The sequence below is a fragment of the Prionailurus viverrinus genome, chromosome D1, assembly GCF_022837055.1.
Source record: "Prionailurus viverrinus isolate Anna chromosome D1, UM_Priviv_1.0, whole genome shotgun sequence".
Taxonomy (NCBI): domain Eukaryota; kingdom Metazoa; phylum Chordata; class Mammalia; order Carnivora; family Felidae; genus Prionailurus; species Prionailurus viverrinus.
The window spans coordinates 55,981,709-55,998,969 of NC_062570.1; the positions used below are offsets into that span (position 1 = coordinate 55,981,709).

Sequence of the window (17,261 nt, forward strand, 5' to 3'; positions counted from 1 at the left end):
GAAAACTACAGTTGTTTAATTAAAATTAGACATAGCAATATGAACCCATAGTTTTCCATATATAGAAATAAATATAGATGTAAACATGTGAGTGTGAATATAAATGTACACACAGGTGCTTTTGCACATGTACACATACACACATGCCCATACTTGCACACACACAACATAGTAGTAGCATATCTAGCACCGAGATTTTAGCTTCTAATTATCACTTTCCATGAAAAGGAATCACGGTTCCTTGGAAAAATGGCTCACCCAGGGCTAGAGTAGGAAAAGTACAAGACGCGCTTGCTAAATATAAAAGACTTTTTACTCCTTGTATGTAATTTCTTTAAAAGAAAATTGTTTAAAGCAAAAATAGTCAACAATGCAATCTGGGGCTTATAACATATAGAATTTAAATGTAGGACAACCATAGCACAGTATGAGAGAGAAAAAAAAGTATACTATTCTAAGATTCTAATACAATATAGGAAGTGGTATATTACCTGAAGACAGGCTGTTATAAATTAAAAATCCATATTGTAAGCTCTAGAGCTCAGTTCTCAACTAAGGGCAGCTTGCCCCCTCCTACCCCCAAAGCTGGCAATTACTAAAGACACTTTTCACGGTCATGACAGGGGGTGTGCTTAGTATCTAGTAAGCAGAGGTCAGAAATGCTGTTAAACATCCTCTAATGTACAGGTCAGCCTTTCATAGCAAAGAATTATCTGGTCCAAAATGTCCATAGGTGGAGGTTGAGACCCAACTCTAGAGAAATTATTTAAAAAGTATATATTAAAAAAAGTAAATATACACACATGTATATTTAAGAAGCCAACAGAGGACATAAAATGAAATACTTTTTTTAAAAAAAAATCAATAAATCTAAAAGATGAGAAAAAAGGGAAAAGGAAACAAAGAACAGAGGATGAATAAAAAACAATTACCAAGATAGTAGACTTGAACTCAATCATATTTATAATTACATTAAATGTAAATGGACTAAATAATTCAATTAAAAGGCAGAGATGGCCAAATTGGATTAAAAAAAAAGACAACTATACAATGTTCATGAGATGCATTTTATTTATTTTTTATATGTTTAATTTTGAGAGAGAGAGAGAGAGAGAGCGCACGCACGCAAGACAGTGTGTGTGAGCAGGACAGGAGCATAGAGAGAGAGGGAGAGAATTCCAAGCAAGCTCCACACTGTCAGCAGAGCCCGATGCAGGGCTGGATCCCACCAAGTGTGAGATCACAACCTGAACTGAAATCAAGAGTAGGACACTTAACCAGCTGAGCCAACCCAGGCACTCCAAGAGATGCATTTTAAATGCAAAGGGCGGATGGGTTAAAAGTAAAAGGATGAAAAAAGATATATTGTGCAAACACTAATTATAAGAAACCTGGAGTGGCTACAGAAAAGGTAGACATCAAAACAAGAGGTATTACCAGAGAAAAAGAGCAACGCTTTATAATAAAAAGGTCATTTCATCAAGATACCAAAGTCAACTACACTTCAATAATAAAATTTTTTTTTAAGAAAGACAACAATCCTGGGGTGCCTGGGTGGCTCTGTCAGTTGAGCAGCTGGCTTTGGCTCAGGTCATGATCTCACAGTTTGTGAGTTCAGGCTCCACTTTGGGCTCGCTGCTGTCAGTGCAGAGCCTGCTTCAGATCCTCTGTCCCCTTCTCTCTCTGCCCCTACCCTGCTCACTCTCTCTCAAATGTTTCTTTAAATAAACATTAAAAAAAAAAAAAAAGAACAACAATCCTAAATGTGCATGCATCTACCTAATAGCAGCTCAAAATACAAAAAATAAAAAATGACAGTGTTAAAAAGAGAAATGCACAAGGCCACAATTATAGCTGGAGATATTTACACTCCTCTCTCAGTAAATGATATTATAAGCAGACCAAAAAAAAAAAAAAAAAAAGATAAAAGATTATTTGAACAATTCTATGAACCAATTTAATCTTATTGATGTGTGTGACATAAGACCAAGTGAAAAACTAATTGTTCTAAAATCATTTATTAAATAATCTAATGCAATATACATGCTTGGTTGTCTGATTAATTTTTTTTCCTCCTCCTTCCTCTTTTCTAACAAAAACCTATTTCTCCTCTCAAAAGGATCTACCTTCCTGGGCACTGGAATGTATTTTTATGGAAGGCTGGCCCCACGCCAGCTCTAAAGGGCAATTTCTAATTGATCTAATAAGTCAGTCATGATGGCCCCATTCCTCTCACCAGGGATTACTTTAGGCTAGGTATATGACAGTTGTGGCCAAAAAGACATGAAGGGAATCTTCTGGGAAAGGTTTTCTCTTTCCTAAGAGAGACTCACAAAAGGGGACTGTCTCTTATTCCTTTGCTGGTTTTTATATATGCATGTGGTACATGGAATTGCTGCACTCATGCTGCAACCACGATATGAGCTACCTGAGAAAAAAGCTGATACACCAAGGAAAGAAGAGAAGAAAGGTGAAAAGAAATTTCTTGATATAACCTAACTGGAATTTCTCTGCTTCTGGACTTTTACTTTTATGAGATAATAAATTTTCTTCTTTTAAAAACCACTCAGTCAGATTTATGTAAAGTAATTTAATTACTTATCGAATTTTGTAATTCAACTTATATATTAATAATCCAGGGCTCTGTAAAATTTATTAAACATCTGAATGCAAAAGAATATAGACTGCTGTGAATACCACTGACATAACAGTCCACATTTGGAGGAATTAAATATAGTTCAGGCCACACTGGTAATTCTGAATAAACATGAAATACTTAAGAGTCTTAACATGAGCCCCAAAGAAAGTGAAGCCCAAAACACATCAAAATACCAAAGTCATATAAGTGAAGGGGAAAGAAGATACATAACTGCAGGAATATTACCTGTGTTTTGTCTTATAGAGATTAAAGGGGGAAAAAAGGTATTAAACAACTGGCTAGTTAAATATTATGCCATTCAAAAATTTGTTTAATCTTAGCAGTTATACTCCCTCGCCCCCATTTAAAAAAAAATTTTTTTTTAACGTTTTTAACGTTTATTTATTTTTGAGACAGAGAGAGACAGAGCATGAAGGGGGGAGGGGCAGAGACACAGAATCGGAAGCAGACTCCAGGCTCGGAGCCATCAGCCCAGAGCCTGACACGGGGCTCGAACTCACGGACCGCAAGATCGTGACCTGAGCTGAAGTCGCACACTTAACCGACTGCGCCACCCAGGCGCCCCTCACCCCCATTTTTTATAAACAGGAGAAACAAAAACTTAACAGTGGACACATACTAGTGAACTATTCCAAGAGGATATAGTTCAGGGAGCTAAAATATAACACTTAGCAACCTCTATAAAAAACAAAACAAAACTGCAACCTTCTGATTTGGTAATCCTGCTCCTGAAAGCTGGTTCTGATAAAAGAGAGGGTTCAATTAAATTCACAAAGGTGTATAGGTAAAAAAGGCTATAGGTAGATCTCTAACATCAAAATCTGGAAATACACCAAATATCCAACATTAAAAGAATAATTTAATAAACTCTAATAGTAATAGAAATATTAAATAGTATTGAAAAAAATTAGGATAGTTTAGAAAAATAGAAGAATGTTATATGGAAAAATGTATGATTCCAAATGGAATACAGGTTTTTTATTCCAAATAAATAAAAAATATTATCCAAATAGGTAAAAAGGCATTAATAAATATATAAAATGGAAAGTGCTATTGTGATAGAGTGGTAGGATTACTGATGGACTTTTGTTCACTAAAATCATTTAATACATTAATACTTTTAGGTTTTAAAAAATTTAAATGATAAACGAGGACCACATTTGAATTGACGGGGTTGAGGGATTTCCTAAGGAAAGGGTTTCATGAAACAGAAATGGAAAACAGGATCTGCATTCAGGATGAGTCTAAAGAAAATAAATACAGTGAAGAGAAGAGCAGTATTTAGTGGATACAATTGAAAACAATATGTTATTTAGGATAAAGTGGGGTCAAGGACAGAAAATAAAAGGTCAGTGGAAGACAGACACAGTATTGGGTAAATAATTCATGAAGTCCACAAAAGAATATGAGGAGAAGAATGAGACGAAAGAAAATTTCTCTCACCAAAATATGAGAAAAGACAATGGCAATAGGATTTAACTGAAAAATAGGTAGAATAAAAGGTAGAAAGGTCACAGTAATCAACCTGTGTAATAAACAATAGCCTACTTTGCCTTAAGAGGAACAAGATTTTAAGAGATATAAATCATATAGATTTAAGAGATAACAAAAAAAAAGCTATGCAATCTACAGGAGAAAAAAGGGGAGGAATCAAATATGAAGCAGTCATCTAAAATAAACTACTTCATTCTATACACATAAGGCATATTTTAACTACCACCTTTTTTGGTATTACCAGCACCAGACTTATAACTACCAAATAAAAATTCTCTCTCCCAACACTAAAGTATCCAGGTGTCTATATATATGTTACCTTTTATCAAACAAAGAGGGAATATGATATATACAAATTTGCTTACATATTTAAAAAATGGAAGGATAAATAAAAAACTAACTAAAGGAAAAAAAGGTTACCAATCAGGGAAGGACAAAACAGGGTGTAAGAACCATAAATAACAGACAGATTTCTAAAAACACACCTTGTTTTGTGGATTTGACTCTGGAACATAAACTTCTATGCAATTATAAATTACGGAAAAATATTTTAAATTGCAATCAGTAAAAACAAAACAAAATGAAACATATTAACCTAACCGTATATTAAATTAGAGGTTAAGTATAAGGAAAAAAGTCATTTCAAGTGACTTTAAAATATACTAATTTGACTATATATCCTTAGTGAGGATATCCTAAGAACCAAAAGAACCATAATAATTTTAAATTCTGTTCAATGATTGTATTGTTAGTCATATTGATTTTGTTATTCTGAAACTATTATATATTACAGGATAAATCAAATATATAACTTTACTGTCAGAAACCAGGATTTTCAGTAAAAGAAGAAAAAAGATACAATTATACAAACAAAAACAAGTTAAAAATCCTTAATTCTAAATTGGAATTGATAATATCAGTATAAACTGATGATGTATTTCCTCCTTAAAAAAAGGACTCTAGTTCTGTCCACAGAAAAGATTTAGAAATAATGACCAATCCAGTAGCAATGATCATCCCCATGGTGCCCAGACTATGGTATCTAAACACCATTTCTCACTAAGAAACGAGGGCGCCTCAAAAAATGTGTAATTCCAAATCTGGGGCAGAAAATGTAGAAGATGAACCCAGAGAATCTTGTCATATCACAAAATAAGGGCTATTAAGGACTACTGTGGTTGTGTCAAAAGAATTTAGGAAGCAACTTGAAGAAATTCCCACTGTCATGATGGGAAAATTTGAGCACCAAAATTTAATATCTGCAACTGAGGTGCCTGAGTGGCTCAGTCGGTGGAGCATCTGACTTCGGTAAGGTCATGATCTTGTGGTTCGTGGGTTTGAGCCCCATGTTGGGCTTTGTGCTGACAGTAAGAAGCTTGCTTTGGATTCTCTGTCTCCCTCTCTCTCTGCCCCTCCCTTGCTTATGCTCACTCTCTCTCAAAAATAAGTATTAAAAAAAAGAATATCTGTAATAGATTAATAGACATGAAAAATCTTAACATGGAGAAAAAAAATTTCACTGATCACTGAACCTACTCATTTGAAAACAAAAAACAGAAGGAAATACTCAGGCATTTATCCTGCTTTTCCTATATGAACTATACTCAGAGTAACCAATGGTAATAAGGCAAAGTTCTTCTTTAAGAATTCCACCTAATAAATGAATAAAGATAAAATACATTTTGCAAATACCAATAAAATAATGACTGAGGCAAAGACTATCAATAGCTGTTTTAATAAACAGTTGGTAATACTTATACCTACTGATCAATGTTAATATCGTTAAAGAAAGAAATCAGACATTACGTGCCTCCTAAAGGGATACAACAGGAAGTACACGATACCACTTATAAAATGTTTAATCCCCCATCTCCAAAAACAATCAGACTTAAATCTGATCAAGCTTCTGGATTAACTACTAGTTTTATAGAAATACATGGAACAGGAAAACTTTTTGAATCATATCATGGGGATAAACATCAGCAAAATCCAGACTATGGGAAACTCTCAGGAAAAATGACCGATTTCTTCAACAAATGAATTGCAAAGGAAAAAAAAAAGAGAGACTTATTAAGTTAAAAAAGACATAACCATATCAATCAATATGTGGACCCTGTTTGGATCCCAATTAAAATTTGGGGGGGGGGGGGGCGCTTGGGTGGCTCAGTTGGTTAAGCATCCAACTCTTGATTTCGGCTGAGGTCACGATCTCACAGTTCATGAGTTCGAGTCCTGTATCGGGCTCTGTGCTGACAGTACAGAGCCTGCTTGGGATTCTGTCTCCCTTTCTCTCTGCCCCTCCCCTGCTCATGCTGTCTGTCTTCTGTCTTTCTTTCTCTGTCTCTCTCAAAATGAATAAATGAACTTAAAAAAAATTTTTATGACATAATCAAGAAAATTAGGAGAGGAATTGAATATTTTATTGTATCAAGAAATAACTGTTAAAAATTCTAGGTGACAGTAGCACTGTGAGTTGTGATCTTTTTTTAGGGATACATCAGTAGAATTTATAGCTGAATTTATGTAATATCTGGGATCTGCTTCCAAACATTCCAGGTCAAGGGTGTATGAAGAAAAACAGTGGATTCAGGTGAAACAAGACTGACCATATTCTGCCCATCTCTCAAGCTGGGCAATGGGCACATGCAGGTTCATTTTACTAGTCTCTCTACTTCAATATGATTGGAATTTTCCATAATAAAAAATGTTTTAAATTTTCCTTTCTTCTAGATAACAAAATCAAAATAACCATTCTAATCAGAAGAATTTTCAGAATTCCCATATTATAAATATTAAGGAGTTCCTTTTCCTTCCCAGAGCATAATCCAATCATACACAACCCCCCTACTCCCTACCTTTGGAACCACCTCTATACTTATAAACGTGGAATCACCCGCCAAGTTACTGCTACTAAAACTCTTACCCACTCCACCACCAGCTGCCTCTATAAGAATAACCAGAGACTGATACATCAACTCTAAAACAGCCTGTCTCCTGTCTCCAGTCTCCAACAGAAGCAGACACTGAATGCCCTTGTTTCCCAGGTACACAGAGAGAAGCTGCTACAGAAGCCCTACAGAAGCCCTATAGTTTGAATGACAACTCCAGTCTGTATATTACCACTTCCACTAACATTTATCTTTTTTAAAAGAAAATGACAACTTTTTAGCACTAATAAGTAAGTTAAATATCTCAAAGGCTCAAAAGAATCATGTAACTATATGATTATCTACATCCTTGAGTATCTACATTCACATAGTTTACTTTTATAGCTCTCATTATCTATTGAATTTCAGTGAATTTCCAAGAAATCTCTGAGAAGCCCTGTCCAGCTCCCCTATGACTATTTGAAGCTCAAAAAGATATAGGATGCTAAGAAGCAAAAGAGAAAACAGGAAGTCCAAAATTCCCAAGAGTTTCAGAGGATACCTGAAAAAAACAGAGTGAAAAACAGAAGCATGGAATATTCATTTTGCCTAAAGACATTTTATTAGTAGCCAAGAGAAATACCCCTTTTATTTAAAAAAAAAAAACATGTTCCTTTGAAGAACAGTAATATTTCTAACAGTACAATAAAACTTCAGCAAACTGTGTGATGAGTACTAGAAGAGAAAAATGTTTATCATTGGATGACAGTTTTGACACAGGTGTCACCCAGGTGCAGAGACAGGTGGCCTTTCCTTCTCTCATCTTCAAATTTTAAAATAATGAATTTGGATCATGTGTGCAACCAACATTTTCAATAAATTTTCTGTATAAAAATTCTTTCTATTTTTAATAATGCTATATTATAGTTTACTGCTGTGCAAATAGAGAGGTTGGAATTTTTTTAATTACTTAAAGTAACAAAAGAAAACTTCAAGCCTGCTATTTTCCTATTGTTGATGGAGACATTAAACAGGTGTTAGAGCCAGGAAACAATGACAGATAATTTCATATCCTAGCATTAGGGCTGTAAAGAATACTGACTGCATCGCATCTACAGTATAGCCTCTTCCTTGCCTACACAGTTATACAGAACACACTAAACATTACTAAAACAATTATGAAAAATACTTGTGTTTTTCCTATTCTAGTGCTTATATTCACTACTAGTTCATAAACTAGGATATTTCCAAGTCCCACTCTATCTTAGGTACGTAATGTTCAAGTAAAACTTAATGAAAACGAATACTAAGTCCCATTCTGTATTGCTTCTGTGCTCCCCTTGAGAGATTACGATGATGGGTATGAATTCTGTACAGTACATGCTTCTCTCCCATCCCCACTTTAAGATTCATTAACACTAAGAAGAAAATTTCTGACAGTGTGCTATTTGCCTTTCATAGGGAGAAATACAAGGATATGAAAGAGAGCCAAACTTATTTAGGCTAACATGGAATTGAGATTTCTACATTTCCTTTCCTCTGCTATTGTTAAGCAGCAATGGTCCTTCAGTTCAGTCTTAGTTCCCCTTAATATCTCCCATCATCCACCAATAGAGAAAAATTTAGGAGACTGGAGAAAAGGTGAATGCCATGTCCCTGAAATCATCCTCTTCCTCCTGCTTCTTATCACTGGGTAACTTACTCGTAATGTTCCTCTGAAAAACCTTGAGTAAAATATGGTTGACTTAAACAACAGAGGTTTGAACCGCATTGGGTCCATACACATAGAGTTTTTTCGATAAATACAATATAATATGATAAATGTATTTTCTTTTCCTTATGATTTTCTGAATAACATTTTCTGTTCTCTAGCTTACTCCGCTGTAATACAGTACATAACTGTGCCTCTAACCCCTACGGTACTCAAAGGTCAATATTGCAATTTCAAGTTCTTCTTTTAAAAATTTCATTAGAGGCACCTGGCTGGCTCAGTCAGTACAGCATGTGACTCTTGATCTCAGGGTTCTAAGTCTAAGCCCCACGTTGGTTGTAGACATTACTCAAAAAATAACAAAACTCCTTTAAAATAAATAACAAATAAAACCTTCATTCTATTCAAGATATTTGCTTATTATGCCTTTGAAATCTGTTGCAACAGAGTTAACCTACATTTTGTGAATGTTAATTGCCTAGGTGACTAGGTACTATGCATGTGAATAAAAATATCTTGGAGTAAGCATGTTACTAAAAGAAAATAGTAAGCAACTATCTTGACATTCTCAAACTAAGGGAAAAGGAGTGGTAAATTTCTGATATAAAAGCAGGGACCTTCATACCCAAAGCAGAAAAATACACTCACATGGTTTTCTTCAAAATTCCCATATATACCACAGGGACAGAATTACATGGTGGATCACCACTCACCTTGTGCTACTGTTGACATGACCACTGATGGTGTGGAAGAAACCACAGCTGTTACTGCAACTGTACTAGGAATAGGTGATGGTGTAGAACTGCTGCTGCCACTGCTGCTACTACTGACCAGGGAGGACTGTGAAGCAGTTATAACCACTGGTGGCTTCTGGGTTGTGGAAGCAATGACTGATGTCGGTACAAGCTTAGTGACTGCTGCATAGTTATGGGATTTGGAGAGAATGTTGGGCACGAAGGTTGAACTTGGTGATGTGGTCACTATAATAACCTAAGGAAGGAAAAATAAGTTATTTTCATGAACCTACTATACTGCTAATGTATCTAGGCCTATAGTTACACATAATTCAAAAATAGCTTATGAAATACGAAGAAACAATTCATCAAAGAGAAATCTACAGCTAAAAATACATGAAAGCTTTTCTTTACTAGTAATCATCAAAATGTATTTAAAAGAAAAAACAATTTTACCAATGAAATATTTTTAAAAACAACATTCAATGCTGTAAAGATATGGTGAAATAAGCATTTCAATATACTACTTAGGGAGTATAATGGGCACAATCTTTCTAGAAAGTAATTTGGATAATCATTCCTTTATAAATATTTGTTGAGCATCTACTATGTGCCAGGCATGGTTCTAGATGCTGGGGATAGTGGAATGAACAAAACAGACAAAGCTCATACTTTCATGAAGCTAAATTCTAACAAGTAGGGAGGGAAACAATAAACAAATTAGAAAAGTAAATATATGTCACGTAGAAAATGGAAGAGACAATAAAGCAGGGTGGGAAAGAAAGCATATTGGGAGCACTGTGTTACTTTTTATAAAGTGTTCAATAAAATCTCTCTGATAAGGTAATATTTGAGCAGAAACTAGAAGGAGTGTGAACAATGTTGCCACCTTGAGGAAGTGCATCCAATGGCACATAAAGCAGCAAATAAAATGGCCCTGAGGCATAAGCAAGCTTGGTATAGTCAATAAACTCCAAGGACCTAATGAACAGGATTAGAATTTATGACAGAGAAAGTAGCAGGAGATAGAATCAAGGAAGTCATGGGCGACTAGACGATGTAAGCTCCTGTTGATACTATATACCCTTGGTAGATTATGATGAAAATGGCACTTTATAGTCTCCCTTCCGAAAACCCAAAACCCTAGTCTAATCATGAGAAAAACATCAGACAAATTCCAGTCGTGGGGCATCCTACAAAATATTTGACCAATATTCTTCAAGACTGCCAAACAAGAGAAGTCTGAGAAACTTTCACAGCCAAGAGGAACCTAAGAAGACATGACAAGTAAATGTACCGTGGTATCCTGGAAGAAAAAAAAGACAATAGGTAAAGAAATCTGAGTGAACCATGGACTTTAGTTAATCTTAATGCATCAATATTAGTTCATTAATGATAACTAATGTACCATGCTAATATAAAATGTTAAGAGTAGTAGAAACTGAGTGCAGTGTATATGAGAACTCTCTGTACTATCCTCTCAATTTTTCTGTAAATCTAAAACAGTTCTCAAAAATATTTTTCAAAAAGAATTATTACTCTATCTGCTAGATGCAAAGTACAGTAGGGAAGAGGGAGTAGAAACAGGAAGATAAATAAGGACATTCCTGGTTTAAACCAAGAAGAGAGGATCACTGGCTGCAGAGGTGGTGAAAAGGAAACAGATTCTAAATATATTTAAAGGTAAAACCAACAGGATTTGCTCATATAGCTTGATACAGGAAACGGAGGGGAAAAAAGAGGCAGGAAAGAGACTTCAAGGTTAGCCTGTATGGCTGGAAAAGTTTAAGACATAGGGAGGCAAAGCACTTCAGATGAGAAAGAACAGGATGGAGCAAAGGAGAAGCAGCTTGATGTATTCAAAAACAGAAAGAAAGCCAATGTAACAAAAAGCATATAGAGCAAGGAGGGGCTGGCAAAGGAAGTAGGGGCCAGATCAAATTTATAAGCCATAGTAAAGGATTTAAATTTTATATTAAGTACAATAGGAAGCCATAGGAGAATTTTAAGTGGGGAAACAACAAAATATGATTTATATTTTAAAAGATCATTCTAGCTGCTATGCTATTCCAGCAAGAATGGAAGCAGTGAGACTAGTAAAGAAACTACTGCGGTAGACCAGGAATAATAGAGGCTGCTTGGACTGGGGTGTTAGCAGAAATAAAAAGAAGTGATCGCATTCAGATTATTTTCAGAGGTAGTCAATAGGACTTGTTGACGTAGGGAAATGGTAGGCCTAAGGAAACTAACGAAATCAAGATGAACTCCTAGAGCTAATGTGCACTAGCTAATTTAAATCTCCCCCAAATCCTATGACACGGATGCTTTTATTATCCCCATTTTACAGTTGAGGACACAAAAATAGTTTACAAATCTATAGTATCACAGTTTTATTCTGGGGGACTATAATGGTGGTATGGTGATACCCAAAACAGAGCAGAGTGTCTTTTTCTTCTTTCACCAAAATTACCTCTACCTACCTAGGGCAGAAAATTGTTTTAAAAAATCCAAAGAAATTAAGGGAGAAATTCTCTTTTATTTTCCTATTAATCCTAAAGAAGGCCCAATGTTAAATCAGTCAAAATTTACTGAGTATGTCCGTACTCAGTACCTACATATCAAAGAAGCTTTGACTATATCATCATTATGTATTTGTAGTATCACAGAGAATTATAAGATGTAACTACATTAGCAGTTTGTTAATTATTTGACGAGTCAAGAGAGATATCTAAGTCTTGACAAGCAAACACCTATACACAGTTGACTAGGATACTTCTACACAGACTTGATCAGCAAATACCTATATAGCATTATTATGAAAACAATCATAAACCACCACATACACTGAGAAGAAGTAGACCAATATGGTAAAAAGTCCAGAAGTTTAAGAATCAGATGAGCCTGAGCTTAATCCTGCTGCGGCCACTGACAAATGGCAGGCCCCTGGACATGTTAAAATCTCTAGGCTCCAATTTTCATCTATAAAATAGGGATAATAATACCTACCTTGCAAATCATTACAAGGATTGAACGAGATAATGATGTGAAGCATCTAACATAGTGCTAGGCACATAGCAGGTGGTCAATATTTGGCGGTCAGCAAGCAGTAGTTATTAGCTTACTATTACTACTTAATAAATGTTAAAAAGATATTAGTAAAGGTATTATAGATCAATTCAATCTGGAAGTATATTGTAATGTACTCTATTTTTGTTTCATTAAAAAAATGTTACATAGCTTTCCCTCAAATTCTGATACCTTGAAGAATCCAAAGAACTCACAGCTACTACCACAGTCAAACCAATTGTGGTGGTAATGGCAATCAGGATTCACATTTGCCAATTCTGAACTAATAGTAGTAGCTTTCTGGAACAGTGTTTATAAGGACTCTGTGGCACAGATAAGGATTTACCAAGGCTTGGCAGGAAAGTATGCCACAGTCAATTAGCAATGTCTGTCATGGATAAGGGAAGGGGAAGTATTCACCCTTGTGTCAAATATTTCCCATTTTAAAATTAGAGTATGCATGTAGGCTTCCAACATTAAGACAAAATTTCAGCAAAATAAATCTAGAAGTCTTTAAGAGCATGTTTTAGGTTATAGATACAAATGATAAAACATATTTTGAGATTTCAGTCTGAATGTTAATTTCTGATCTGAAAAGGGGTTATCCAAAATTAAAGATCCACCTTAATGAAAATTTACTTGTACTTTTAAAGTTACTTATTACAACAGGGGAAATAAAGGGATTTTGAAACCAAGTGAACCAAACAGTGTTTATTCAGGCCATAATTCAAATTACTGACCTTCTAGCACTCACAAAAACTCCTTAAGAGTGCTGGGACTTGCACCCTAAGGATAAAATGAAAAATATCAATCAAGCACATGAAAGCATAAAGCTATATTTTGTTGCTTTGTTTATATAAGTGCTGTACCAATGTTATACTTAAAATGAAGGCACCACATTAACATAGGTGGAAATTTGTCTATCCTGAAAATATATGACCTATTTGAATTTGAATCAAGTCCACAAATTCATAAGTAATTATATTTAATATAAAAGTCACTTTACCTAAAATAATTCTTAAGTTGACTTACACAGGATTTATGAGAAATCCAAGGTGAATGCAATAATGAAAACAGCCTTACAGAGATTTCAAAGAAATCCAATTATCCAGCAGAAGGAAAAGAAAAAAAAAAAAACCCAAAATCACAAAGAATATCTCTTAGTGCTACCACACGCAGCTTGTCCAAAAAGCAACAAAACTAAACAGCATTGAGTATACATGAAGTAAAAGAGTAGAGTTTTGCCTCCAGAACATAGTAGATACTCAGTAAACATTTGTGGAATGGATGAGTCTTATTTTTAATTTAATTTGTTTTAAATACTTATTTTTTAGGTACAGTAGGACAAATCTAAGGTTCTGAGCTTGGAATCTCATGGTATGGTTTATACAGGACTTTGGAGATAAATATGCCCTCTAACAAGCATCATATGTCTGATGACCTCAACTATCCATTCTCACTTGGCAATTCAGAAGCAAAAACAAAAATAATGAGAAAGTCATTAAACAAAAAAAAAATTGCCAACTTTACTTACTGGTGAGCCTTCCATCTTTTACAAGTATTTTTATATATGTCTACCAAAGAAGATTGGAAAGTTAGTAATGTTAGGTGACATTTACTAAGCATTCATCATATACACTATGTTAAGTACTTTCCATGAATCATCTCATGTAATTATCTTGATAACTCTAGGAAGTAAGTTCTATTCTTTGTTTTTTAAGAACCTGAGGCTCAAGACAGGTAGCAGAGCCAGATCTATTTATTCATTTTTTCATTCATTCATTCAACAAACATAAATTAAGACCTTCTATATTTCATAAACTATTCTAAATACTAGGGAATACAGTGATAAACAAGATAAAGTCCCTACCCTCAACAACATCTACTCTATGGAAGAAACAGAAAATGAACAAATATGTAATATGATATTAACGAGAAATAGAAAATGAACAAATATGTAATATGATGTTAACTAGTTATAAGTATAACAAAAATAAAATAGAGTAAGGGAACAGAAAGACATGGATGGGAAATGGGTGCCATTTTAGCTATAACTCTGCTACACTATTTCCCAAATACCAAATCAAAAGAATAGATAAGAAGGGAGAAGATAGAAGAATTACTGATAAAATAAGTCCCAGAAAAAAAAGGCAGTAAAAAATTATAATAAGTAGACTTATAATCTCATAGAGTATAGCAGGCTGCTAACACTTAATACAGGGCTAACCCAGAAAGCAATAACTATATTATAATATTGTATGAAAAGTGATACTCAGAAGGATTACCTTGGAGTCCTCATATACAAATGCAAAAAGTATGTTCAGTGTTAACATTCACAAAGGTATCAAAAATAGTCAATTTCTATATATTAAGGAATAAGCTTCAGTTAACTGATGAATTCACTTTTTGGAAGAGCTCATTCTCAACAGTGCAAATAAATAAAACACTGCTTTACATAAAATACTGGCAAGGGAAGGAACCTAATTTTTTTGAGTATATACCTATTACTGCACTTTAAAATATACAGTCTCAGGGCACCTGGGTGGCTCAGTCAGTTAAGCATCCGATTCTTGGTTTCAACTCAGGTTATGATTTCACGGTTTGTAGATTCAAGCTCTGCATCAGGTTCTGCACTGGCAGTACAGAGCCTGCTTGGGATTTTCTCTCTTTTCCTCTCTCTCTCCGCCCTCCCTGACTCATGCTCTCTCAAAATAAATAAACTTAAAAAATAAAATAAAATAAAATAAAATAAAATAAAATACCCAGTCTCATTTAATCCTTACAATAACTTTTTAAGATTGGCATTATTCTCATCTTACAGATGGGAAAACAGATTTAGAAAGACTAATTTATCTCAGGTCATACTGGAAGAGCTGGGGTTCCAATCCAGGCCTCTTTGACTATAAAAATCCTTGCTTGATTTTAACACTATACCATAATGCTTCATCCTAAAACTGAAAATAGAATTATATTCCACAGATCAGCTCACTATCACTCTAGTTCACTAAGAAAATAATTTTTCATATATTAGGTAATGATATCTTTCCAGGAAAATTCAAGGAGGTTCTTTAAATGGAAGTTACCATGAATCTAAAGATTCAAAAGTGGTAAAGATCACCTGCTGAAGACAAGAATGTACCTCCATTCCTTCCCCAAAATGCCTCTAAGACATTATGGAGAGATTTTTTAAAAGGGGAAGAGGCACATAAACCCATAAGGTCAAAACAGAAAGAAAATAACAGCTGTGAAGTTTTGTAAACTAGAAAACAGACAAGTAGTAATCAATCAAATATACTCTCAAAGGTGGAAACTAGAGAATCCCAGAAAGATTAAGGAATAGAGAGCAGATAAGTCCTTTTTTTTTTTTTTTTAAAGTAGACTTCACGCCCAGTGTGGAGCCCAACCCAACGCAGGGCTTGAACTCACGACCCTGAGATGATCAATGCCCTAGCTGAGATCAAGAGTTGGAGACTTAACTGATTGAGCCACCCAAGCGCCCCAGAGCACGAGATACGTTTTACGTGGGAATAAAAGTGGCACTAGAGAGAGGAAAATTAGTTGAAAATCTATTTATGCAGCATTTAGACCCACAGCTATCCTCCCCCATCCTAAAGGAAGACTAGGAATTTACTCTCTTGAGGGAGAGATTCAATCCAAAGGAATCTTAGAATACTGGGCTGGGAGGTAGAGGGCAGGGGGTGAGTGCTGTGCTACAAACAGAGGGGTTCGTAAAGTCTATATATACTGAATGGTGAGACTATCCAGCCCAGTCCCTCCATTTACTCCCCAAATCCTGGCAGACTGGCTTACTACTACTCTAGAAAGGAGACTGGAAAATTCTTCTCGGAGGAAATCTGACTAGTCCATGAAAATGCCCTACTGAGAGTGATAACTGATAGAGGTAAAAGGGTAGTGGGTTTTTCTCAACACAACAGCCGAGCTAGCTCAACCTACAATGAAAATCACCAGCCAACATGCCCCACCCTACACATACAGCTTTCTGTCAATTTTTAGCACCCACGATCATATACAAGAAGACAGCCAGCATTTATTTCTGAAATGAAACAGAGATCAAAACAAATAAATAAACTTACAGGTAAGAGAGAAAACATGAAAGAATAAAACATCAAAAAAAAAAAGTCATGAATATCATCAGAATATAGTGATTTTATGAAAGAATAGGATGCTATTAAAAAAAAAAAAAAAAAAAAGGAACTTCCAGAGAATAAGAACTACTAGAAATTTAAAGTACGACCACAAAATTGACAAATCCAGAGAAGTAGTGAAGGATGACATTAAAGGATAAAGAAAATAATACTTACAGAGCATTTACTATGTGCTAGGCTCTATTCTAACAGTTTTACATTTATTATCTTATTTACACCCCAAAACCCTATATTGTTTTCCCTATTTTTCAAATGAGAAAACTTAATTCCAGAATTTAGTTTTCCACAGTCACAAAACTAGTTAAGTGGCAAAAACTGGGATTCAAACTCAGAAAGTCTAGTTCCAAAATCCAGGCTTTTATTTATTTTTTTTAAATGTTTATTCATTTTTGAGAGAGAGCACAAGTGGGGAAGGGGCAGAGACAGAGGGGGACAGAGGATCCGAAGCAGGCTCTGCATTGACAGCAGTGAGCCCAACACAGGGCTTGAACTCATGAACTGTGAGATCATGACCTAAGCTGAAGTTGGACGCTCAACCAACTGAGCCACCCAAGTGCCCCCAAA

The 17,261-nt window shown here is 35.0% G+C and overlaps 1 protein-coding gene across 10 annotated transcripts in view; it reads right to left on the bottom strand.

The window, feature by feature from the left end:
- The window catches only part of EMSY (EMSY transcriptional repressor, BRCA2 interacting), an 85,992-nt gene that overhangs the window by 48,198 nt on the left and 20,533 nt on the right, over window positions 1-17,261 (bottom strand). For all 10 annotated transcript variants that reach the window (XM_047878610.1, XM_047878606.1, XM_047878604.1 and 7 more), the window contains one exon: window positions 9,445-9,721. In XM_047878610.1, coding sequence (XP_047734566.1) covers window positions 9,445-9,721 — 277 coding nt within the window. The remainder of the gene's footprint in view (window positions 1-9,444; window positions 9,722-17,261) is intronic.